At 39.3% G+C, this 27,993-nt stretch overlaps 1 protein-coding gene across 1 annotated transcript in view; it reads left to right on the top strand.

Annotated features, from left to right (window-relative positions):
• Positions 1-6,100: 6,100 nt before the first annotated feature.
• aacs.L (acetoacetyl-CoA synthetase L homeolog) overlaps positions 6,101-27,993 on the top strand; it is a 45,804-nt gene continuing 23,911 nt past the window's right edge. The window contains exons 1-7 of the mRNA XM_018262501.2: positions 6,101-6,310; positions 12,614-12,717; positions 14,520-14,640; positions 16,197-16,310; positions 20,336-20,433; positions 25,318-25,432; positions 26,608-26,689. Coding sequence (XP_018117990.1) covers positions 6,181-6,310; positions 12,614-12,717; positions 14,520-14,640; positions 16,197-16,310; positions 20,336-20,433; positions 25,318-25,432; positions 26,608-26,689 — 764 coding nt within the window. The 5' untranslated portion in view covers positions 6,101-6,180. The remainder of the gene's footprint in view (positions 6,311-12,613; positions 12,718-14,519; positions 14,641-16,196; positions 16,311-20,335; positions 20,434-25,317; positions 25,433-26,607; positions 26,690-27,993) is intronic.

The raw sequence follows: 27,993 nt of genomic DNA, 5'->3' as shown, positions 1-27,993 counted from the left end.
TTTAAAGATTTAAGGACTTGCAGCAGATTTTGTTCTACTTTGGGTTTGTGTTGCTGTAAAATTTACTATATATGTAAGGTATTTATGTGACCAAGTATTTGACAAAATATTGACTTTTTAAACAAACATTGTTTTAAAATATTGATTTTTCTATATTTAAATCTTCTATCCATGTAGGTTTATAGATGGTTATTTCTAGTAATTTTAATACAAATTAGGTGGATTATTATTCAGTGGGTATATGCTAGGCTTTAATGCTGTGTTAGTGTTGTACACTACAAAAAAATATAGCTTTTTTATGGGCCATTTTAGTTCATGACTGTACTATCACCAGATCATTGTTGCTATAGTGAAATATTTTGAAAGAAAAAAAAAAAAATTAAAAAAATATTTCCAAAACAAAATGTCCATTGGTCCTTATTTCATTAAAGCTTTAACACTCCTAACTCTATAATGGAATGTTTAATAAACAGATTCCTTTACTCCAAATTGTTTTTGTGCGATTACTCCGTTTGATTGTTTTTAGCAATGACAATTCTCTTTGTCTATGGAAATGTATGTTTTGAAGCTGCTAAAAAATGTCAGAAACAAAGTGTTTTTGCATGTGTGATTAAAAGGGGTGTCATCTTGTACAACAAAAATTGTCTCCCAAGGAGTTAAGGTGATGGTAAATGACCAGGATCCGCAGGCTAAAATGAATTACAATATTAACAAATGAATTCAGATCCGTTCCTGCCTATCTACATGGGGAGCGAGTGGGAGCTGATCCCCCCACTGTCAACCTATGCCGCCTGCCCTACGCGTTTTGCCGAGAAATTCATCTTCCTCAGGGGCATGCCCAGGCCTGGACTGGGAGTCAAAATAGGCCCTGCCATTCCAAGTACACAGAGGGCCAAACAGCCTCCTACCAGCCCAAACAGCCTCCTAACAGCCCACTATATGGTAACTTTCTATGGAAGCATACAGCAACTCCTCTGGCATTTGCCAGAACCCACAGATTGCCGGGCCTGGGCATGCCCACGTAGATAGGCAGGAACGAATCTGGGGAACGGAATGGAAGGGAGGTTGTGGGCAAACACTTGGATAGCTGCAGCGCACAGCATTAGAAACTGCTATAATTGCCTCAAGAATATTTTCTTCCCCACTATTCCACCTGAGTTCAATTTTTATCCACAGCTCTGTGTTTACAGAGCAGAGATTGGGCAGAAAACTGTGAAAGTATGCATTTTTGGGCCAATCTCTGCTACATGAAGCTGCACTTAGTACCTGCCGGGGGGTCTGCCCTTGTAGAAGAAACACACAAACTCTGCTGACTGTGGTATAACAACAATGGCCAGGCACCCCCCAAAAAAATATATTTTGAGGGGAACAGTGGGCACAACAGTCCTTACCTGGCCCTCCCTCCACCTGCCTGCCTGCAACACTCATTCTCTGCCTGCTCATGCTGGGGTAAGTTAGAGAGCGCCTGGGTGCTATTTCTAACAACTATAGAGGAAGCAGACCCTGTAGGTAGCAGTGATTCTAGGTCGGGAGCTACAAAACTGCCCCCTTACGCTTACCTTTCCTGTGCCAGGGGGAGGGGTGAATGCCAATGCAGAGAGTGCAAGCCCGGACTGGCAATCTGTTGATTCTGGCTAGAGTTGCCAGCTGGCTGGTATTTTACCGGCCCGACCGGTAAAAATGATGCTTGACCCCAATCTTATTAATAGGGAAAAAATCTAAATATAAAGGAAGGCCGGTACTTTTTTTTTGCAAAAAAGGTGGCAACCCTAATTCAGGGGCTGCTGTAAAATGCCATAGAAGGTCACTATGTGGTAGGCTGATAGGGGGCTGTTTGGGCCTATCTGTACTTCAAATGCCAGGGCCTATTTTGACTCCCAGTCCAGACCTGCCTTCCACTTTAGTTCATGTCATTGTCTACAGAAAAGTGTGATCAGGACCCATGATTTCTACATTTATCACTGGGTTCAGACCCCAGGGCAGAATATAATCCAGTAACACGTGTACTGCTGTACAGTTAGATGCATAAAATGTGAAATATATGTCTACAGACTGACCACATTTGTGAAAATTCATGGGGCATTTATTTGCAGTCCTAAATACGTGTGGGACCTATAGGAGTGTTGCTTATATCATAATGTTTTCATATTATTATAAAGTGTGGGGCTAACGAACAAAAAGACAGCAACATTTTACAGTGACAAGGTTGTCCCAAGTCAACTAGGGCTCATCAATAACACTGGGCAAATTTGCACAGACCCCTATAACAACCAATCAATGATTAGAGCCTGCTCTTGGTAGAGAAGACGAAAACTGGATTGGTTGCCATTGGTTACTGTCTTTGCCCGCGTGCAAATTTGCTCAATATTTAAAGCGCCGAAAAGGAACACACTTCAACGTAATAAGTGGAAAATGTTCACTACGCATAGGGACAAAAGTGATTGCACGTTTTGTAATTATAATCGGAAGGTTGAAGGTAAGTGGGCGAACACAAGTAGGCGTGGCTTCTCATTATTGTTGCCAATGAAAGGGGCACGGTTGCAACACGCGCTCTTGCTCGTAGTTCCGAAATGACAGGACGCGCCTCTCTTTTTCTTCGTTCTTATTGGAAGTGATGTCATCAGCGCCCCATCACTATTGGTCTCTCCTTCTGACAGCTTCGCAGCCTGAAACTAAACTCTCGGCTGATGTGGAACCAGAGAAACGTCAGCCAATCACAAGGCAGTAGCTGGTGGGGCGCTGAGAAAGCATATCACTCCGCCGCATGGGTTGACTCTGCATCAGCTCAGTTAAAACAGTCTGGGAGATGCTTGTGTCGAGTGTTAGATAGATGCGAAGTTCTGTATGCATTACAAACCTCTTATATTACAGGGTGTCACTGCTAAATAATTTGAGACTTTGGGACAAGAGGTGCTTCATAAAAATGTATTAAAATTGCTTAATAAGTGTCCAACTTGACCCTCCTTCCAACTTCCACAAAAACCTGAGGTGATATGCTTAGGATACTACTTGCTTGTGTGTGAATATAGGGGCCCCAGTGGGGTAATGGCTAATAAGCAGTTTAAAACACAGTCACAAAGTTCGGGGTGTTCCAATATCTAGTAATGTCACTGCTCTTAAAACAGCACCAGATTTCTAAATGATGTGCACCGCCACCTATGCTGACTGCCTTCTGGGCCCCTCAGAGATGGAAGATTCAAATAACTGAAAATCTCAGGTGCGTCCAGTCCATGAGTCCAGGTCTGGACTGGGATTCAAAATAGGCCCTGGCATTTCAATTACATAGAGTTACAAACAACCTCCCACCAGCCCAATAAATAGTGACTGCTTATGGCTTGTTACAGCACAATCCACAAATTGCCAGTCTTCAGGTGTTTGTGGGAACAAGGAAATATAAACTAAGATGGGTGGCATGCCACCCCAAATGATGTGCCTTCCTATGTACCCGTTGATCCTATTCTCTCTGCAAAACTTCCCCTAGCTGAAAACTTCTGCTGAACTGAATCCAAAGTGTATTTCTTAAACATTTGTGCCAATTAAAGTTTGTTTGCAAATTCAGAACCCTTCAGACCACTTTGTACCTAACCACCGAAACTGCACCTACACTGGCAATTTACTCCCAACACATCCAAGTCATGTGTCTGTCAAAGAAAAACAATTTATCCTAATCTAACAGAGGTTCTCCACCTGCCTCATGTGATGGACTCTCCTGTTCTGGGCACATATTACAGGTTTCCATAGCTTCCTTTGAACTGCAGTTCCAAAAACTCTGGTAGGTTGTTTCATGTAGAAAGGGAAATTTCACTTTCCAGTGAAATCAGGGGCGTGACTACAGAGGAAGAAGACCCTGTGGGTGCAGGGAGGCGCAGGAGATATAGGGGCCAAATCAGGGCCTAATTTATCTACAAAAAAATATTGGTAATACAGGTCAACCTCTAGACATTTTGGGGGCCTGAAAAATAATTTTCTACAGGGCCCAGTAATATCTAGTTTTTTTCCCCAGGGTCCTGCAGGCCCAGTCCGACCCTGTATATATATCTTGATAAAGGTAGGAATATGTGACCGAAACGTTGATTTTTGTAAAAATATTTTTAACATTTTTTAAATAAGTCCTGTGAGTGCTGAGTCATTGCAGTTGATATATATAATATGTATATATCAGTGATGTGCAGGCCAGCCCGATACCCGCGGGACCCGGGTTTGGGCCAACCTCGCACCTCTGGTTGCGGGTGGCGCACGGGTCCGGGTTGAGCTCTTCTTCTTGCTCTTCCTGCCCGCCACCTTGCACTGTCGGTCTGATTTCCAGATTTTACATAAAAATATTATCATAATGTTCATAAAAATGGCTGTTTGTCCTCTATGAATGTTATCAGTAGTGAAATAAAGAGGTTGAAAATACGAAATCCTGTGCTGAATGGTCTGCAGCCTCTATGCAAGATCTATATAATGACCAGCACTCTCAGTGCTTCCTTTTGTGAATAACATGACTGCCAACATAAAATTGACTTCATAACCTCACATGTGCTTAGGTACCCCTTTTACTCTTATATACTAAGAATGTGTAGACGTGTTAAAGGCATGATTTATGACTAACATGATATCATGTTTGGATTAAGTGCAAGTGGCAGATAATTAAAATTAAATTCTACTGAATATATGTTTTAAATCCTTGCTTTATATCTTAACAGGCCCAAATGGTGTCAGAGCAATATTTATGGCGTCCAGCCTCACAAAAGGTATGGCTGCCCTGAAAGTGCACATACTGGGTACCCTGCAGAACAGCAGTCATAAGTAGGAAAGTGACATCTTCCTTATTATGAATACTTTGTTTTATCAGTTTTCCATTGTACAGCACTTCAGTGCTGTTATCCCAACACCCACCGACAGCTAAAGGGCCACAGGCTAAATAGTTCTACTCTATAATATAACTAAATGTTGCAAAGTTGGTGTAGCTCCAGAGCCCTACAGACAGCTCTGATAATGGGAGTCATCTCTGTTCATCAGATGCAATGAAGCAAGCTGAACTCTAAGTTTTGCAAAGCTACCAGAGGATAGAAAGCCAACTAGTTCATCGTTCAGGTCTAGTTGCAACACCTATGAAAACTTTTTGCAACTCGGTTATGTCTTCTAATATATCAAAGTAAATTCTCAACTTAATTTACCTGTTTCATGTAATGTTTATTTTATAAATAGTTTCCTAATATGTTGGAAGAACACTTGTCTGCTAGTAATGTTTTCCCTTGAACCTTTCTGCTGTGAGCAGTTTTGCCAGCAGTGAAAAGGGTCACAATGGCTTGGGTTGCCACATAACTGTAAGGATTAGCTGATGCAGAAATATACACCACAATGGGCACAAATCTCAAAGGGCACTATCACAATAAATTACTGGTTATTTTTTTGACAGGTTTGCAGTTATTTTATCACAAGTTTTCTCTTCACTGTGGTAACTTGGACTGTCATAGGGGGTGGGGGGCATTGAGTTTGCCCAGTTATCTATAGAATCTTTTAATTGGACCACTAGAATGTTAATATAATGCATGTTCTATACAATAATAATTATTATTGTTAGTATCACATATTTTTAAAGCACCAACATATTTCACAGCACTGAATGTTGTAATGTAGCATTGTTGCTAGTATTTTATAATCCTAATATAATAATAATAATATAATAATTTCCAGGGACACTTAAAGAGCACTGGACCCACAAGACATGAAATGCTTCATTACATTATACATTATTATAGTTCTCTTGTGCTTTAATGATACAGTTCCATACAATAATTGTTTGTTGATTATGATTTAAGGTTATGATTTAATTAAGAAATTCTATGCAGTTTTAAAAATCAGGGAGAAATCTCCTCAATCCTTATCATTTATCAGGAGAGCCAGTAGTATCATTACTATGCACTTTAAGTAGCTGTACATTTTTATATATTTTGTTTATATTATATTTAAATGAGATCTGCTATAAAAGGATCAGTCCATAACGCTTATATTTCAGATGAATGAGGAGCAGGTAGCTATGTAGAGGTTGGGCACTATTTTTTCCTCCTGTGCTGGAGGAAGGATACAGTAGGAGGCAGTGTGTACATAAGCACGTTCTGGTTGCAGGCAGAGAGAACAGTGTGCTGGAGAGATAGGGATAGGCTGCTCAGACGGCTAGCACGCACACTCAGCATGTCTGACAAGGGGGAGCTGATGGAGGAGATCATGGAGGCCAAAGTAATGTGGTACCCGGACTCCAAGAAGATCACCCAGATGGATCAGTTCAGGAACAGGGTGAACAAGAATCTGGGGCTCCGCCTGGGTGAGTGGCACAGGGGTGTGGGTGCCTGAGGCACAAGCTACATCCAGGGGAGGATACACAGTGTCAGATAATGAGATCTGCAGCACTGTTAGGTGGCTTCATACAGACAACACGTGGGCAAACACAGATGGTTAGATAAACGTTATGTGTGGGAAAAGGTATATTGTATGGGAACAGGTATATTGTATGGGAACAGGTATATTGTATGGGGACAGGTATATTGTATGGGGACAGGTATATTGTATGGGAACAGGTACTGTATATTGTATGGGAACAGGTATATTGTATGGGAACAGGTATATTGTATGGGGACAGGTATATTGTATGGGAACAGGTATATTGTATGGGGACAGGTATATTGTATGGGAACAGGTATATTGTATGGGGACAGGTATATTGTATGGGAACAGGTATATTGTATGGGAACAGGTATATTGTATGGGGGCAGGTATATTGTATGGGAACAGGTATATTGTATGGGGACAGGTATATTGTATGGGAACAGGTATATTGTGTGGGGACAGGTATATTGTGTGGGAACAGGTATATTGTATGGGGACAGGTATATTGTATGGGGACAGGTATATTGTATGGGGACAGGTATATTGTATGGGAACAGGTATATTGTATGGGGACAGGTATATTGTATGGGAACAAGTATATTGTATAGCAACAGGTATAATATATGGGGAAAGGTATCTTGCATGGGAACAGGTACACAAAAGCTGATTTATGCTGCAATTAAATTTAAAAAGGGCTTGTGGCCCGAAACATGTTGAGGCACAACTTAATAAAATTAATTGCAGCAAAGATCTGCTTTTGAGGCTTCCTTCTCCTTTTTTGCTTATTTGCTACAAGAATTGGGTGAGACGACAGGAGCATGTGGTGGAGGCAGCCTAGGATTTTCCAGCCAAAATTGGATATCTCTGATTTGTAAGGACCTTAAGGACTGTCAGGTTACAGTACAGGCAGGTAAGGTGAGTATGGAATATACACAGGGCAGAGTAGAATTAGGGTTCTGTATGAAGGGCTTTTTGCCCAAAGTCCCATCATCCTTTGCAGCATTGGGGAGAATGTAGAAAAGTTATATTATATAGTAATAGTGTAACAGTATTTAAATATGTTCAACCATTAGCCCTCCAACTGTTGTTGAACAGCAACTCTTCACATCCCACTGACAAAGGAAAGCTGTTGGGAGAGTCATAGTACAACAACAGCAGGAGGAACTACAGGTTAGTTAGCCCTGATTCCCCACTCCTGTCTAACATTGCTGAGTTTCTGATTTGGCAACACTTCAGTACAATGTGCTGGAAATGTGGGAGTGTGTGAGAGAGCTTGTGTGTCTGTGACAGCTGCAACAAGGACACTGCCCAGCACTGTGGGACATGAAAGAGCGAGGCTAAAGCATTTTATGGCAGCCTCTGAAGAAATAGTGTCATTAATTTTCTACAAGTCTCCTGATGTATTATATAGTACAAGTACAGCAAAAATATTCCAAAGCCTGGCAAGGCATCCTGGGAAATGCAGTTCAGTCACAGATGATTTGAGATTTTCAGTTGCTGATAGTATTTAAATTTTTCATGCAGGACATGCTTAGGGACTGTACTTAGAATAATTGCGCTTGAGCCACCCCACCCTGCCTATAAGTAATAGTGAGCAGCCACTGAATCATCATTCTCTTGTGCCAGTGATGTCCAGGCTAGACGTGCTGCTGATGTGCAGCTCCACTTGTCACTGACTGGAGAGGTATTTCAACTGCAGCTGGAGCCCCTAACATCTCTACTTTCCCTGTGTAGTTAGATCTCATTCATGAGAGGCTGATCTATTGTGATACTAAACAGCTAACAGTATAGTGACAGTAATATAATTAACAAGAAAAATATTGCATTATTGCTTTGCCCCCCCTTTTCTACCCCTCCACTTCCAGTGGCTGAATATTACACTCCCAATAACTCCATTAGATAACTCCATTCAGTAAGTAGGAAGATTATCCTCCTGTAACAAGATTATGTTACCACTAATAGCTCTTTCATTAAAAGTCTCTTACTGCTCACAAGCATTTGCACTGGATACCTGTGAATAAGCACTTGTGGCAGGCTGCATTCTATGAGCAGAATAATATATCATGACTTTTTAGTTATTGTTATTTTTTCCACAAATTTTCTAAAATGTATGATTTTAAAGGGGAAGTTTAACTTTGAATCGAAGTTTAGTAGACAGTGGTTGTCTAAAGCCATTTGCAGTTGCTTTCCATTTTTTTCATTCATTATTTTTTCTTATACTGCCTTTTGTTCATCATATCTCCAACAGGTGTCTGATTGCTATGGTCTAGTTACCCTAGTTACTCTAGTTTAACTAGGCAGTGGTCTAAAAACCAGAGACTGAAATATGAATAGGAGAGGTCCTGAAACAGATCAGTGATAATAAGTGATCTCACAGAGCAAAGTTTTTTTTGGCACAGTGGCACCCCCACAGACCCACTGTTGCTAGTAGCAGTTTAAAAAGTTTTTGAGCTAGAGTCCAGGATTACTACTGGGAGGAGACATAAATAAATCATTTTAAAGTGGTAGTTCACCTTCCATAAATTATCATTAGTTTTTTTCCTGTTTTATATCTTATTTCTGTATATTTTTTCTTTCCATTAGGGGTGTTTCAGGTGAATCCATCTCCCAGTCATGTTTTATTACAGGTTCACATCTAGGACTTTTTTTTTTCATCTGTATGGCTTGGTGACTTATATTGACATTATATTGAACTTTTAAGTAAAGTATACATTACCAGGTTGCTTTTCAGCTTTGCTGTGCCATACCAAACAACTAACCTAGGAGTTAAGCTGGCCAAACACATGAAGATCCATTAATTTGGAGCGGATCTTGCTCTGATATGCCCAAACAACATGCCCTTGGCCAAATAATCAGATCGCAGGACTGTTAATGCAGGCTGTTGGGGTGAGGAACTCATCAATGAGCTGATGCACTGGAGATTTTCCAGTCCATCAGCAGCTTTTAGGACCATGGCCAACTGGGAGATTTGTCACCCATGATAAATTTGCACTACTGCGGGCGACAAATCTCCTGAAAATGCTTCTCCACTGGCAATAATTGAAATTGGCGATGGTAAAACCTATGTGCCATGTAGTTGCCTGAAGTATCCTTACAAGGCAACTTCGGAAAAACCTTTTAATAGTGTAGGCTTTGCAACAGGCAATTTCAATTATTTCTGACGGAAAAGCATTTTCATGAGGTTTGTTGCCCATAGTAGCAAAAATTTATTCCAACAAATCTCCCTGTCACCCATTATCATTGATGGCCTGTCTATGGCCGGTTGTTCACTTTCCAACACTTTTCAGTTCATTTGGTTTTATATAGTTCACCGGAAATAAAGACTTTCTCAAATTACTTTCTATTTTCTATGTGTGACTGTTTCTAATATTCAAGTATAAGTCTAATTTTTCACCTTTCTAGAGCTGCTTTTGGAGGGGTGCTGCCAACTCTCTAAACTGTTCTAAATTGATACATTTAGTTGATACATTTCTTATCTTTGTCCCTGCTGAGCAAAATACCTGAGTTTCATTACAGGCAACTGTTAGAATTGATACAATAGTTGCTAATACTTCAGAGATGCTACTGAGAAATGTATCAACTAAATGTTGCAAAATTGTAACCACAAAATCTGCACCTAAATTACCGAGTTGCCAGACAAACACCAGAGACGGGAAATTTTGGAAAAATGGTAAAGAATAAAAAATGGAAAGCAGTTGATAAAAAGTCTTTATTTCTGGAGAACAATCTGAAAACAACTCAACTGAAAAAGTGTTTGGAAGTTTAACAACCCCTTTAATACAGTGATACTGCTATCAGCAGGCATTAGGAACAAGTATGCACAGACAGGGTATCAGACCTGTAAAAGCCAGTGGCAGATCACAGTGTCACAATACCTTTATCTGCTCTGTGTTTACAAGAGGAGCTCAGAGCAAAATGGCATTATTCAGCTGAAACAAGAACTACCCCCTCATCTTGGTCAGGAGTATGTTATTTCCACTTATTAAAAGGGTGGTTAATCTTTTAATTAACTTAGATATGATATATAATGCATTGTTCCTAGCAACTTTGAATTTTTTTTTATTTATAATTTTTGAATTATTTGCCTTCCTCTTCTGCCTCTTTCCAGCTTTCAAATGGGGGTCACTGATCCCAGCAGCATTAATTCATTGATCTGTGTGGCTTCAATTTTATTTCTTATCTTTCTATTCAGGCCCTTTCCTAATTATATTCCTGTCTGTCATTCAAACCATAACTTGGTTGCTAGGGTACACAAGACCATAGAAATCAGCTAGCTGCTAAAATACCAAACGCCGGGAGCGGCTCACCAAATGCTAAATAAATGAAAAACCATAAAAAAGATGGCCAACTGCAAACAGTCTCAGAGTATAAATGTCTACACCGGGGGTCCCCAACCTTTTTTTTTTTACCCGTGAGCAACATTCAGATGTAAAAAGAGTTGGATAGCAACACCAGCATGAAAAATGTTCCTGGGTGGTGCAAAATAAGTGCTGTGATTGGCTATTGGTAGTCCCAATGTGGACTTGCAGCCTATAGGAGTCTCTGTTTGGCAGTACATCTGGTTTGTATGCCACCAAAACTTGCCTCCAAGACTGGAATTTAAAAATAAGCACCTGCTTTGAGGCCACTAGGAGCAACATTCAAGGGGTTGGTGAGCAACATGTTGCTACTGGTTGGGGATCACTGGTCTACACCATACTAAAAGTTAGTTTAAAGGTAAACTACACCTTTAAAGAGTGCATTGCACTGTACCACTATTAAATGTCTGTATTCACAGATAAAATGCTATCTTTATTATTGCTGAGCCCTGCAATAAACCATGCTACCTGACTTTGTAGTGTAGCTATAAAAAGTGAATATGTGGCTGACCTCAGAAAGGTTATTGCGCTGCCTCCTGAGTAGCAGCAGGAGGGAGTGCCGAGACATTAACTGAGAGGGCATTGTAGAACCTACGAGAAGGAAAGTGTGTTGGCCTCTTGCCAGTAGGAACATTGGCACTTCTGTTTATTTTCCTACTTTTCATGCAGCAAATCCAGCATGGCTGATGAGCAATGTGTTACTGTATATTAAAGCTGACATTTTTCCAGGCAAACAGTTGAGTGAATTTATAAAGTAAATATGAAAAGACCTATAATCAGTGCTTTAGTTTGTTTAGCATTCATATTGTAACAATATAGTAATATGATATACAAACAAAATTGTATGTATTCTCTTGAATTTATATGTTTTAGTTTAAGGCCTAGAAGTGTTTTCCCTTGCTGTGATCTGCTTCTTATATCACAAAAACTAATGGATGAGTAATAAAACATGATAATTATATTTGTTTTGATTTTGTTTGGAGATATCACAAGTAGTAATGGGCGAATTTGGGGCGTTTCGCAGAAAAATTTGCGAATTTCCTGCCAAACGGCGAAAGGTTCGTCATTTGATGTAGGCGTCCATTTTTTTGACACCCTGGTGAATTTTTGTGGTGGTTTTGCGAATTTATTCGCCAGTGGCGAATCGTGAGAATTCACCGCAAATTCGTCCATCACTAATCACAAGCACATACCCTCTCAAATTTATACAGAGCAGGTAAATCAACATTCAGACTTGACCTGTATCCCTGGTACAGAATTATCATGAGTGAGGCCATGGGACAGAATTATGCATGTCACTGAATGATGGGAAATGTAGTTTCTATTTATATACCTATATTAAATGCGCAGTGTCTCGAGCATCTTACATTTTTAAGAATGATTACAATGCAATAAAATTACTATTTAAAAGAAAACACTATAGATGTATGGGATACATTATCTGGAAACCTGTTATCCAGAAAGCTCTTAATTACAGAAAGGCCATCTCCCATATACTCCATTATAATCAAATAATCCAAATGTTTAAAAATTATTTCCTTTTTCTCTGTAATAATAAAACAGTACCTTGTACATGATTCTAACTAAGATATAATTAATCCTTATTGGAAGCAATACCAGCTTATTGGGTTTATTTAATGTTTACATGATTTTCTAGTAGACTTACTGTATGAAGATCCAAATTACGGAAAGATCCATTATCCAGAAAACCCCAGGTCTCGAGCAGTCTGGATAACAGGTCCCATACCTGTACTGGCAATTGGTACAGGTTGATGGATTTCACTGTTGGTATAATCTCTTCTTGTTATATGCTGATGACTGTTACAAATAAACTGCACACACACACACACACATATATATATATTTTTTTTTTCTCATTACAGCCAATTACAATGAACTGTACCAGTGGTCTGTGGAGTTCTATCCGGAATTTTGGGCAGAGTTTTGGGACTTCAGTGGGATTGTTCACTCTAAAACATATGATGAGGTACATTATTCATCTATTTATTTTTCTACAAAGGCAAGAGATTCATGGTCAGAAACACCAGGGGAGTGGTTGTTTCTGTAAATGTTTTCAGTTCAAGCCCCATCTGGAGGTCCTTTCTTTGGTCTGGGCCCTCTTAGACTCATACCAACTTTACAGATATAGTAAATTATTTAATTTTAAGATATTTAGCCATAGTTCCAGGAATATGTGGGACAGCAACTACAATAACACAAAAAACTCCATAACAGATGTGAAAAGCTATCGTGACTGTAACATTTGATATACTGTATATATAATATTGGTACCTCCCTCTTTTTCAGCTTGTGCCTAACAAACATTATGAACCCAAATTGTATATCTAATATCACAAAATAAAAACAGTACATTAAAATTTTTAGCTGTCCTGCTTTATGGCACAGGATGCTCTTTAGAAGTCTAAGAAACATGCTAGTTGAAAATTATATTAGGATGAATAAGATGAATCTTATTATATATTTATATAGTGTGCAGCATTATACAGAGCCATTGGTAATTGTAGGGCTCCATACTACTAAGTTAGCAGGGCCCTTCCCCCAGGGGGACCCATTTAGTAGCCCAGTGGTCTCCCACGACCCCTGGGTTGTGGGAACTGCCATTAAGTAAAATCAGGACCCAATGAAAAAAAATTACACTTGCACACATTGCCATGCCTCTGATCCACCCTGAGCACCCCCAGTTATGCAAAAGTCCCACCATTCATGCAATCCCCACATATTTTTTGGCTGCAGATTACTCTTTTTTTAAAATTTTGGGGCCACCCTCTGTTCCCCATGTACTGTCTTTGCTGGCAGTCCTGTTGAGAACATACCAAGAACACTATATTGTTCTGTACGCTAATAATATAATATAATATTTTGCTTTAATACAATAATACAACAATAGTTCTCATTCTGTAGTTAAACACTTGACTAGGATTGTTATTGCTTTATTGCTTGGAAGTGGGCCTATAAGGTACAAATAACACTGCTGACACATAGACACCTGGAATGATAAGTCCAGTGGTGCATTCGATTTTACAGATATAGCTATAACTATAACTACTTCTAAAGACTATTGGTACAGTAGACACTGCAATAATGATCACAGTGCTGGGAGTCAAAATGTGATTAAGGGCACACATAAAGTACTGCTATCATAACCTACTTTTATTACATTACTAGTTAATATTAAAACTAGTTCATGTTATAATTGTGTCTAGAGCATGTAGATGTTAGAGACACACGTAGATGTGTCTAGAGCATATCGATGTTACAGAGCAGAACATGTGGCGAATTAAAAGCTGTAATACACATAACCATGTGTATCAGCTCTGCACACTCTGGGTAAAACACTGAGACTAGAAAAGCTCAGCTCTCTAAATAGCATATAATGCACAGTGACAGATTCTTTTCAGCTCACTGCACCATATGTTGCCAGTAATGATGTGGCAAAATTCAAAAAGGACACACCCAAAAACTTAGAATATGCAGTGCTGGCTCAATAATACATATGTCAGTGCCATCGAATCTGCAACAGGGGGACACTTTTAAGGGTTAATAGAAATTGGGAATATTTCCTGCATGTTATTTACTTCTTGTTCCTGTTGCTACTCTTGTCATATTGCCAGGTAAATCCTCTTGGCAGATAAACTGTATCAGTTCAGTTGCGTGGCAGGGTGTGGGTGTGTGTGTTTTTTTAACACATGGTATATCAAGGGAATATTCTATGACAAGTATAATTTTTGTTCCTAAGATTAGCTGTTTTTTGGTCATTATATTCTGCAGGTAATTGATAGATTGAAAGGAATTGCAGACGTCCCAGAGTGGTTTAAAGGGAGTCGCCTGAACTACGCAGAAAACCTCCTCAAACATAAGGAAAATGATAAAATTGCTTTGTATTCCGCAAGTGAGTATTTGTCAGACAGGGCAGGTCCTTGATCCTGACTCATTGCAAACGTAAACAGGCGGTTTTCTTGAGCAAATATTTGCAAAGCATTTGCAAAGAATTAATTATTAATTAAAATGAGGATTAAGGGAATGCCATTGATCAATTGGCATTGAATCCTCGGCAGCCGACAGAAATTTTCTAACCTGTCCGATGGACCAAAGACCGATCTCCGCCTGATGAAAAATGTCGGGACTCTCCACACACGGTCCAAAAATCGTACAAATCCTCAATTCATACGATCGGATCTTTGCATCTATGGCCAGCTTTAGGTTCCTGTGCTTTTAAAAACAGCATATCCATCTATGTCAATGATCTCTTATGTCTTTTTAAAGGAGCAGTATGCTCCCTTGTTCAACATCAGTGCAATGAATATGGCTATTTTGGGCCTGTTTTTTTTTAAATGTATGGTTTAAAAAACTGAGCTAAATGAGGCAAAAGGAGAGATAAAGCTGCTCTGTGTTTGGTCCTTGCGAGGCAGATATTTAGATTACTAGTGTACAACCCTCTCTTTTTACCCTTCGTGTTTTGATGTTTTGGTAGCAGGAGCTCATTATACAGTGGAATTATCTGTGAACTTGCAATCTAGTTATCTACCTTGCAAGGACCAAACATGGAGTAGTTTATATTTTCCCATATTTCCCTGTATATTCAGCTAAAAATGTCAATATTTCTAGAAATTCTGCCAGATTAAAAAAATAGAGAATAAGATACTTAAACATTTTGGGAATTTTAATTTCTGTGTTACTGGATCTTTAGACCAGACCAGTCATATGTATTTCTAATACACAGTGTCGGACTGGCCCACCGGGATACCAGGAAAACTCCCGGTGGGCCCAGGTGTCAGTGGGCCCTCCTGCTTCTAAACATTTGGCCAATTTCATGGCCATTCCCTATTTCTATAAGAACAAATGGGCTAAATAGATGGAACAATCGATTATGGTATGTAAAGAAAAGAGAATAGGACAATAGAGGTTGAGTGAGGAGAAGGAAAATAATACTGAGAGTGGGCCCCTGGTCTAAGTTTTTTTGGTGGGCCCCTGGTGTCTAATACATATCATCTGGACTGAGTTTCTGCATTGCTTCAGAGAATAACATTTTATATTTCATTCCATTTCTTGTAATTCTTACTGCCAACGCCAGTATTGCCATTTCTGAAGTCTTAATTAGCTCGTTTACATGCATTGTGCAAAGTGCTAAATTTAGATGTAAATTTTTGCCCGCAATGCAGCATTTCCCTCAGAATTCCATTGTAATTGCAGGTGCCAGTTATGTTGTGTCTGCTGCAACTTGTGTATGATACTCCAATACAAATTTAAATTAGAATCTGGTTTGGTAAGTCATGCGCAAGTTGCAACACATGTTTTAAAGGTGCACACACCTTTCCCCATATTCAGTGTCTAGGAGAGGGAAATCCACAGGACCAAAAATGTGTATTTATTTAATTCTCGCGTACTAAGTCCTTTTCTAATTTATCACCATGCATAAATCTATTCTTGTCCAACTTGTTTTTACAGGGGAAGGCAAAGAGAACATAGAGAAAGTGACATTTGGAGAGTTGAGACGTGATGTTGCTGTATTTGCAGCGGCAATGAGGAAAATGGGCATCAAAACAGGAGACCGGGTTGTAGGTAACTATCTTCTCAGCTAGGGTCTCTTGCAGAACGAAATATGGAAGGGAGAACAGCACACACACCTGTTCAGTAACTACCCCTAATTTGTCTATGGCAATGGCAAACTTTGTTATTCCATGTGTTTTGTCACTCAAGCTTTTCCCAGCTGTCTGCCTTTCATTACAATGGGAATCGTCTGCACCCATGGGTGCACTTGTGGGCCAGGTGAATATAGCTCAAATGTGCTGGCTAATACATTAACCCCTATATGTAATAAAAGGCACTAAGGAGCAGTTACCCATAGCAACCAATAAGATTAGCTTTTAAATGGTTGACCAGTAAATGCTGACTGCTAATTGGTTTCTATGGATTACCGCACCTGGACAAATTTAGTGCCTTATATTTAGGGTTGCCACCGGCCGGTATTTCACCGGCCTAGCCGGTAAAATACCTGCCAGGGCCAGGGCCGGTATTACAAATTTACCGGCAATGTAGCTGCCGGTAATTTGTAATACCTATAACAAAAGCCCTTGGCCTTCCGGCAGAAACCTACCCCTCCTTCGTCTTCTGCCCCTCTTGCGATGCCCCACCCCTTTTTTACATCACATTCCGCCCATTTACCCGTGACCCGCCCCTTTTTCCGTCACGGGGTTACCACCCCCATCGCTGGCCGGTAATTTTTTTTAAAATAGGTGGCAACCCTACTTATATTACATAACCCCTATAATCTCTTGAGTGCTAATCATTGTTTGAAATGCTGACAAGTTCCTTACAGTTAAGGTGGCCATTTGAGTTTGGGTACAACAACCCAAACTCTCCGAGCTTTCTTTGGCCTTAATTTTAGCAAGACAGACTCTCTAGAAGGCATCAACACAAAATATTTACCGTAGAAGTTCATAGGAAGTGTATCTTCAGCAAGTGGAAAACTTTTTCCATGATTTCTCATTATTCAATAGTCATCAACTTGTTTGAAATGGATGAAAGCATAATGTTGTTTTCTACCGAAATCTTCTACCACAAAAATTTTTAATCAAGACAGACTCTCTAGAAGGCATCAACACAAAATATATACCGTAGAAGTTCATAGGAAATGTATCTTCAGCAAGTGGAAAACTTTTTCCATGATTTCTCATTATTCAATAGTCATCAACTTGTTTGAAATCAAAGTCGTACTCAATTTCCACTAGTGTTCTATTAGAGTATAAAACAAGAGGGAGGGTTGTGAGGGTCACAGTGAAAATAAAATTATGATTTGCTGCCAAATTCCACACTTAAATATTTACTGTGTCAGCAAGTACGGGCCAGATTAAAAATCTTTTTAGAATAAAGTAACAAAGGCTTATAACATAAAGCATTGTAGTGTATAGCAAGGAGAGAATTACATGTCCTAGACTCACTTTGCCAACTCCACTCTAGGAAGAATGATTGTATTGTAGTTCTGTAGCATCTGGAGTGCCAAATGCTGCTATATAGATAAACTGTGGTATGTGGGAAAATCTACAGCAAAGCAGTTCTTTTCTGCAGGATGAAGTTCTGTGTGAGTACTTACTGTATGTTGTACGTGTTTCTTTTCAAATAAGCTGGTTTGTGTTGCTGTTACCCCGGGATGGAAGAGAACAGTAATATAAACTTCATACATTTTTATATTCTTTAAGGAAATGAGATACCCTTTTAACATATATATAAGGGTGAAGGGGCTTCACAAAATTATTTTATAGTAATTACTATTTTCTACCATTAGATGGTAGCATAATGGTTAGAAAAATGTTAGTCATAGGGGGAAAGGGCGAAGTGGCTAACGTTGGCGATAATTCGCCAGCGTGACATAATTTCGGCACTTCGCTGATTTACTAACGGTAGCTGGCGTAAATTCGCCAGGCGAATTTTCGGTCTGGCGAAAGAGCGTTACTACGCAAATTCACTAGGTTTTTGATTTTACTGACTGTTACCTCTATTGCCAGACTTGCCTTCGCACCTCAGACCAGGCGAAGTGCAATAGAGTAGATAGGAGTTCCTCAAAAAAAAGTTGAGTATTTTTTAAATGCTGGCGTTTTTTCCTATTTAAAGGGTGATAGACTGAAAAAGATTGTACATTTTTTTGGGGTACCCTCCTTCCCCCCTACATTTGCTAACATATGGCACCTAAACTATACTGTGGGCACATGTATAGGGCATTATAACAACTTTATATAATTTAATTAAGGTTCCCTGGCCTTGTGTAGTGTAATGTATTTGCTGCAGCATATACGGCCATTGTACTTAAACTGCACGCCGTATGCTAATTAGCCAACGCTAGCGTAACTTCGAACTGCTGATCGTAATTTAGCCAGCCGTACCCTGTGCGCAACCGGATCTTCGTGAATTAGCGTTGTCCAGGCGAATTTACACCTGGCAAAGTGTTGCGATGTGCGCAAAGCCATCGCTGGCGAATTTTCGCTGGTTAGTGAATTTGCCCCTATAGTGTTTGGGCCCTAGAGAAAGCTAGTGAGTAGGGGAACACCTTCGAAAGTTCAAGGAGGGATATAAAGGGAGACATGCCTTGAACAGGAATGAGAGAAATATCAATGGACGAAAACAGACAGTTAAAAGGTTCACAAGGGTTTAGTGGGAATAGTTTCCCAGCAGGTTGAAGTAAGTAGGATAGGGTAGTGTTAGGCTCTGAAGTGCTTCGGGCAATTGACCAAGAAGTTGTTGGGACCCATAAAGAGTGCCTGGGCTGAGCCCTGTAGAGGGGAAAGTGGTCCCTTAGAGTGCCACTAGGGACTGATGGCAAATATTTGGGGAGAAACACGTAAAGTGGTTATGAGTAATTGAGTGATACTGTTTATTTTATGAACTGAACTATGTGGATCTATTTCAGTAACTGTTTGAAATGTAAAATGTATGAAGGTCCTGAATGAAACCAGGAGGAAGGATACTTTTACAATGCTTGACTTGTGTGTGTGCAGTTCTAACATCCTGAAAGGAAGAGAAAAAAATTATGTAAATTGCATAGAAGAGTGCTCTGAGTAAGTTTACATTAAAACATTTAAAATAGTTTGTGGCCCTTACACTGGCTAGATACACTAGGGTACAGATTTATTAAGGGTCGAGTTGTGTTTTTCACGAAAAATTCAAGCCTTTGAGTTTATTTTTGGTCGATTTTTCTTGTTAAAAAATTTTGATTTTTTTTTGAGATTTATTATAACTTGGAAACTCTTATCAATTTTCAGTTGTTAACCCTGAACTTGCTGATTTGGGTTTTTTTTCATTCAAGTTTCTTTAAAGGAGAAGGAAAGTCTGTTGGCACTTGGGGTGCCAAATGTTAGGCACCCCAAGTAATTGTATATACTTATGTAAAACCCCAGACCGGTGCTCCTATCAGCAAAAACTGCACCGGCCCAGGGTTATACCAGTGAGCACCACGGAGTGATCCACTTCCGTCTTCCTCTTTCCTTCGCTCGACTGCGCATGCGCAATAGAACTAAGGTCTGAACTTTAACTAAAAAGTTGGCTATTTCGTTCAACTGCACATGCATTTGCCTGGGGAAATTTGAAGCAAGAAGAAGCCGGAAGAAGATAGCTCCATGGTGCTCACTGGTATAACCCAGGAAAGTGCAGTTTTCTGCTGATAGAAGCACCGGCCCGGGGTTTCAAGTAAGTCAATACAATCACTTGGGGGTGCCTAACATTTGGCATCCCCAAGTGCAAAAAGACTTTCCATCTCCTTTAAAAGGAAACCATTTGAGCTGTGAGTTAAGTCAACTTCATTTGAGGTTTAAAATAAGCTTGAATGGTAAATAAGCTTTGATAAATAACCTCCTAGGTATAAGTATCTTCCCTGCTGCACGTATTGGAGTTACATCTGATGGTATATTTTCTAAGGCTACAGGCTGGTTGTAACCCTCACTGTCTCAGCTGTGAATGTAAAGATGAAAAGTAAAGCCCTAATAAAAACCACTGAGAATTAAAAGTAGCCAAATACTGTTACATTAGCTCTGAGATATGAGATATGTGTGTGGCAAAGACATGGAATAAAGTTGATGACTTTCACTTTCTTTTAGGTTATCTTCCAAACTGCATTCAGACAGTTGAAGCAACGCTGGCAGCAGCGAGCATAGGAGCAATTTGGAGTGCCACTTCTCCAGACTTTGGCGTCAATGTAAGGCCTATTTGTTTGTAATATTTCACTCATACTATAATGAGACACAAGGAGTAAAATACAAGTGCTCTTATACATACACATAAGGTAGATATTGTGGCCACACTGAGTTTGACGGCTTTATGGATACAGTTTGACAACGCATATGAGTCAGGGATCATCCAAGTCATTCTGTCATCTAAGGTGTTATTACTTGGCTGTTCTATGCTGATCCTGATTCTCCATTACTACAGAGAAAAACTATTTTTTTTAAATTATTTGATTTGATTTCAAAATTATTTGATTATAGTGGAGTCTGTGGGAGATGGCCTTCCTGTAATTCAGAGCGTTCTGGATAACAGGTTTCTGGATAATGGATTCTATAACTGTACTTTAGATAACAATACATATTCTTTTTGGCAATTGACGTTTCAATCCAAAAGGCTCAGCTGCCACCACACTGTGAGTGCTGTCTGTGAGCATCATGGAAAAAAGTTTTTCAGCATTAGGGATGCACCGAATCCACAATTTTGGATTTCGCCAAACCCCCGAATCCTTCGCGAAAGATTCGGCCGAATACCAAACCTAATCCGAATCCTAATTTGCATATGCAAATTAGGGTTCGGATTCGGTTAGGCCGGGCAGAAGGATTTGGCCAAATCCTGCTGAAAAAGGCAGAATCCCAAAACGAATCCTGGATTCGGTGCATCCCTACTTAGCATACCAAATAAACAGCACATTTGAAGTTGAGATCCTCCATGGAGGGAAACCAAGTTTACCTAAAATTTGAAATTCCTAAAATTTCCATTTTCATGGAAAACCCAATTGCCTGAGCCCTGAAGCTTTCCCACTGGCTGATAAAGCACAAGTATGGTATTACGCCTGCATTTTTATAACCTGCCACTAGAGGACACTAAAGTTCTATCATTCATAAACATTTTAAACCATTGATGCAAGCAAATAAAGCACATAAATACTTACACAAATTACTGTAAAAATCTGTTTTTCCTTGGAAGGAGGGGTTAGGAGGTGTTAAAGTTGAATTTTCAGGATTTTGTATTTCCTTCCAAAATGCTTGCACTTTAATTCTCAAGTCATTAGAAATCTATACTTTCTTATAATTCTTTTTCCTAGAGGCTAATCATCTCTACTGGACTGAGTGGTTAGCAGACTGTTCCACACTAATTCATCTGCTAGTCTGAACTGACACTATATTATGCTCTCAGACTATTAAGCGTGCTGTCTCTCTTCAACAAGCTACATTTTATGTTCTACACGTATTATATTGCGATCAAACAGCATTTGTATATTCATTTGATTTTTTATATGCTTATAAGTCATTTTCCCAAGCAAATCACTCTGATTAAAACCATAGCACCCTGTGGTGCTTTTCACATAAGCAGCCATTATGGATATTAGCTGCTAATCACGGTGTGCCATATATCTGCAGGTCAACGGTGCATTTTTGTCAGATGTAGAGTGCCATGAAAAGGCCATGGTAACCCTATTATTTGCCAGCCACTTGTATTTAAAGGAATACTGTCATGGGAAATTTTTTTTTTCAAAATGAATCAGTTAATAGTGCTGCTCCAGCAGAATTCTGCACTGAAATCCATTTCTCAAAAGAGCAAACAGATTTTTTATATTCAATTTTGAAATATGACATGGGGCTAGACATATTGTCAATTTCCCAGCTGCCCCAAGTCATGTGACTTGTGCTCTGATAAACTTCAATCACTCTTTACTGCTGTACTGCAAGTTGGAGTGATATCACCCCCCTCCCTTTCCCCCCCAGCAGCCAAACAAAAGAACAATGGGTAGGTAACCAGATAACAGCGCCCTAACACAATATAACAGCTGTCTGGTAGATCTAAGAACAACACTCAATAGTAAAAACCCATGTCCCACTGAGACACATTCAGTTACATTGAGAAGGAAAAACAGCAGCCTGCCAAAAAGCAAAAAGTGAAAATTGAATATAACAAAATCTGTTTGCTCTTTTGAGAAATGGATTTCAGTGCAGAATTCTGCTGGAGCAGCACTATTAACTGATTCATTTTGAATTTTTTTTTTCCCATGACAGTATCCCTTTAATGTGCAGCTCTATGTATAGGAAGGATACAGTGAAGCTGATAGATATTGGGCTAGTAAGTCAGGTACAGATAAGAAGTGCTGTAAGATGGTTGTCACCTGAAGTTTGACACAAAACCTAATTTGCTAATGTTCCACAACATTTGCCACTTAAAATCAAACTGACACATTCTAATCAACTTGTTTGAAATGGATGAAAACATAATGTTGTTTTCTACCGAAATCTTCTACCACAAAAATTTTTAATCAAGACAGACTCTCTAGAAGGCATCAACACAAAATATATACCGTAGAAGTTCATAGGAAATGTATCTTCAGCAAGTGGAAAACTTTTTCCATGATTTCTCATTATTCAATAGTCATCAACTTGTTTGAAATCAAAGTCGTACTCAATTTCCACTAGTGTTCTATTAGAGTATAAAACAAGAGGGAGGGTTGTGAGGGTCACAGTGAAAATAAAATTATGATTTGCTGCCAAATTCCACACTTAAATATTTACTGTGTCAGCAAGTACGGGCCAGATTAAAAATCTTTTTAGAATAAAGTAACAAAGGCTTATAACATAAAGCATTGTAGTGTATAGCAAGGAGAGAATTACATGTCCTAGACTCACTTTGCCAACTCCACTCTAGGAAGAATGATTGTATTGTAGTTCTGTAGCATCTGGTAGGTAACCAGATAACAGCGCCCTAACACAATATAACAGCTGTCTGGTAGATCTAAGAACAACACTCAATAGTAAAAACCCATGTCCCACTGAGACACATTCAGTTACATTGAGAAGGAAAAACAGCAGCCTGCCAAAAAGCAAAAAGTGAAAATTGAATATAACAAAATCTGTTTGCTCTTTTGAGAAATGGATTTCAGTGCAGAATTCTGCTGGAGCAGCACTATTAACTGATTCATTTTGAATTTTTTTTTTCCCATGACAGTATCCCTTTAATGTGCAGCTCTATGTATAGGAAGGATACAGTGAAGCTGATAGATATTGGGCTAGTAAGTCAGGTACAGATAAGAAGTGCTGTAAGATGGTTGTCACCTGAAGTTTGACACAAAGCCTAATTTGCTAATGTTCCACAACATTTGCCACTTAAAATCAAACTGACACATTCTAATCAATGGGAAAATGTTATTTTATGGTATGGTGTGAAAACTTATGGGTGGGATTTAATTTGAGGAGAAAAAAACTTTTTTCTCTTAATTCATACCTCCCAACTGTCCTTTTTTTGGAGGGACAGTCCCTCTTTTGACAGCTCAACCTGCAGTCCCTCATTTGTACTGGAAAGTCCCTATTTTCTCAGCATTGAACAGCCAAAAAAAGAAACAAAGTTTCTCACTTAATTGGGCTTTTAGCAGAGAGCACAGAACAGCTAACAGGTACAAATAAGATACTTTGTAACAATTTTGAGACACAAAAAACAGATTAGATAAGGAGAATTATTTTCAAACTTTCATAATCTGGCAAATTTTGTAAAATGAACATGGTAATTAGGGGGTGTGGTCACAGAAAGGGGCATGACCAAGTTTTTTTTGCTGCGCTACGTGCGGAAAAAATTTTTGTCTCTCTTTTTACTTCCCTCTTTTTACTTCCAATATGTCCTAATTTAGTTCCAGTTTTTCCCATAGGATTCATTAGATTTTTTAGGGCAGATTCAATTGAATGAGAAAAGGGTTTATCACATGAAAAGTCATCTACGGGGGATCAATTTGAGATGCAATTCCCCATCACTTTTCTAAGGTTTTTTTGATCGAAGGAAAATCCTTCAATCGATCAATTAAAATCCTTGGAATCGTTAGATTCGAAGGATTTCATCGTTCAATCGAACGATTTTTCCTTCGATCGTTCGATCGTAGGATTTGCCGTAAATCCTTCGAATTCGATATTCAAAGTCGTAGGATTTTACTTCGAGGGTCGAATTCGAGGGTTTATTAACCCTCGATATTCGACCTTTAGTAAATGTGCCCAATAATGTGATAAACATTCTTCTCACTGAATTGAATCTGGCCCAATTCAGATTCAATTCAGTGAATTGTTTATCAAGTGAAAACTCATGGACGAGATTCAATTTGAGGATAAAAACTTTTCTCCTAATTCAGTTGCAGTTTTTTCACCATAGACATTGGCGGAACTACCGGGGGAGCAGGGGGTGCGAGCGGGCCAGGGCCGGCACCCCCTCACTGCCAAATGTTGCCAAATGCGGCCGTACGGAGGGGGGCGGGGCCCGGCTGTGCGTCACGCACCAGGGCCCGCCTCCCTCTAGTGACGCTACTGACCATAGTCTTCAAAAGAGTTTTCACGTGATAAACAGTGAGATAATTTTTCTGAATTAAATTGCAACTCAAATTGAATCTTGTCTATGAGTTTACATGTGATCAGCCTTTTCCCACTGAGTTGAATCTGGCCCTTTGAATGTGGCACAAAAGGTATACCGGTAATTGTTTTTAATAAGAGGATTTGCAGCATTTGCAGTGACATTTATTAATAACAGTTAAATATTTAAATGTTAGCAAAAAAACGCTGCTAAAGCAGGGATATTTACCCCAGAAATACTGCAGTACAGTCTTATATAACTACAAGGAGTTATTTTCTTCATTTGGTATTACTACAGTACGGCTCTGATAATTTTCTGTAAAGTTGTTACCCATGCCTAATTATCTCTGAACCACAACGTATCCATTCCAAATGAAAACCGACTCCTTGCAGTTATTAAAGCATCTCTAATGTAAATTAAATACTTGTTTTTTCATTGATGCAGGTATAGGATATACAGCAGATTCATACTTATTTTCTGGGTTCTTTGTTCTTATTTGCAGGGGGTATTGGACAGATTTTCTCAAATCCAGCCAAAATTAATCTTCTCTGTCGAATCTGTGGTTTATAATGGGAAGGAACACTCTCACCTAGAGAAACTCCAATGTGTAGTTAAAGGTACGGTGTGGTCCTGTGCATGTTGTCTAAGTTGTCATTGTCACAAAATATTTTCTCAGGCCCTATAAAGCTATAGGGGTTATTTATTATGTGTGTGTGTGTGGGGACAGTGTGGTCTAGAGTGTTAATGTTTTTCACAGTTTGAATCTTACTCTGCAGATGAGTTTGGAATGCAAAGACCTGGGCTTCCCCCATGAATGCCTGCATTCGGCAGCACTGTATTAATGATGGGTGGGTGGAGGAAACTGTTAGATATCCCATCCCCTATTCGCCTTTAGACCCATATTCAGAGGCACTATGTAAGACCTAAAGTGCCCAGGGAATATTACAATTATGCTCCAATGTGTTGTGTACTTATGCAGTAGTTCATTTTATCTTAGGTTAAACAGCATAATAGATATTGTTGGGCCCCACCACAGAATGATTTTAGGGCCAGAATCATTTTGTGATCTGTTTTATTACCAGTATATGCACATTGTAACCAGAGCATAAGTCAGGATCTTCACCAGGTTTTCTATACCCCAAGGTTTCTCAGCAGCATCTGTGAATGACTATTATTTGGTGGAGGGATGTTGCTCATTAGCATCTCCAGACAGAATGCCACTCTTGATTGCCTGGTGATGTGGTGTTGGTCTTAGTAAATGAATGTATGAATCCATTCTAAATATCTCAGTATACCCATATGAAAAAAAGTGACTGCTAAAGCCACTAAATGGTCTCTGTTCTTACATAATACCAATATTGCCCTATTGCAGTGATCCCCCAACCAGTAGCTCGCGAGCAACATGTTGCTCTCCATCCCCTTGGATGTTGCTCCCAGTGGCCTCAAAGCAGGTGCTTATTTTTGAATATCAGGCTTGGAGGCAAGTTTTGGTTGTATAATAACCAGGTGTACTGCCAAACAGAGCCTCAATGTAGGTTTACAATCCACATAGGGGCTACTAAATAGCCAATCACAGCACTTATTTGGCACCCCAGGAACATTTTTAATGCTAGCGTTGCTCCCCAACTCCTTTTACTTCTGAATGTTGCTCACAAGTTCTAAAGGTTGGGGATCCCTGCCCTATTGTATAAAGAAACTGTTTCTGATCTAATGCTTTTGTGTATTTCCGATCATTTTAATTATATGTTCAATGTTTCATAATAAAAAAGGGTTCATCTGTTGTCTTTCTTAGGGTTGCCGGACTTGAAAAAGGTGGTTGTGATTCCATACGTCTTACCAAAGGAAAACATTGATATCTCAAAGATCCCTAACAGGTATAATAGCAGAGCCTAGGAACACTGTGGCACCCTGTAATAGCAGCTGGAGCACTGGTCCAGTGATACACCCCCATTTCCCTTAAATAGGATGATATAAAACCTAGTCTGAACTCAAAAATTATTGCTTTTAACTGTAGATCATATAATTTATGGTGTTGACTCTCAAGTTATAGAGTAGCAACAAAAGAACTTAAGGGAGTGGTTTACCTTTAAGTTAATTATTAGTATATTATAGAATGTCCTATTCCTAGCAAATTTGCAATTGGTCTTCATTGTTTATTTTTTAATAGTTTTTTGATTATTTGACTTCCTCTCTTTTCAGCTTTCAAATGGGGTTCACTGACCCCAGCAGTCAAATAACAATTGTTCCATGCTATTGTTATTGCTACTTTTTATTTCTTATCGTTCTTTTCAGTCCCTCTTCTCTAATTCAAACCATTGCCTGGTTGCTAAGGTAAACAAGACCCTAGCTACTAGATAGCTGCTGAAATTCCAAACTGGAGAGCTTCTGGACAAAAAGCTTACAGTAAAGAAAATATAAAATACTGTTGTGCTGCACTGGTAAAACTGGTGTCTTTGCTTCAGAAACACAGCTATAGTTTATATAAACAAGCTGCGGTGTATCCATGGGGGCAGCCATTCAATGCTAAAAAAAGAGAAAAGGAACAGAATTCTCAGCAGATAACAGATAAGCTCTATAGTATACGGAACATATTTGTTATCTACTGTGTATCCTGTGCTTGAATGACTGCCCCCATGGCTACACAACTATTCATATCTATTCTCATGACCAGACTAGACCCTGACTGGCAATCTGTGGGGTTTGACAAATTCCAGAGGAGTAAGATGCCAGAGACAGTCACTATTTATTGGGCCGGAGGGGGCTGTTTGGACATTTGTACTTGAAATGCCAGGGCCTATTTTGACTTCCAGACCGGTCCAGCTCATGACTTATGGTTATTGTGCTGCCACCACAAATCTATGCCCACACATTTACATTGTAACACTAGTGCTTTATTTGCTTTTTTCCCAATGAATAAAGTCCAAATACCATTTTTGGTCAAGCATCTAAACATATACGTTGAGCTCACCCTGTCTAACACTTTCTCAGCATCCCTAACATTTTACGGGTTAGGGTTGGATGCAGGTTGACTTTTTTCTTGACTCACATGTCACTAGTGCTGATGATGGGATTGGGGTCAAAGATAAAGAGAGGAATAGCAGTGTTTCTGTGGATCATAGGGCTGCAGAGAGGCTTTCGAAAAGCTCTGGTTTCATAGCTGTACTGCACAGCCAATACA

The sequence above is a fragment of the Xenopus laevis genome, chromosome 1L (genome assembly GCF_017654675.1).
Source record: "Xenopus laevis strain J_2021 chromosome 1L, Xenopus_laevis_v10.1, whole genome shotgun sequence".
In the NCBI taxonomy this organism is placed as follows: domain Eukaryota; kingdom Metazoa; phylum Chordata; class Amphibia; order Anura; family Pipidae; genus Xenopus; species Xenopus laevis.
Note: the sequence above shows the minus strand (reverse complement) of the source record. Positions and strands in the feature narration are given on the sequence as shown.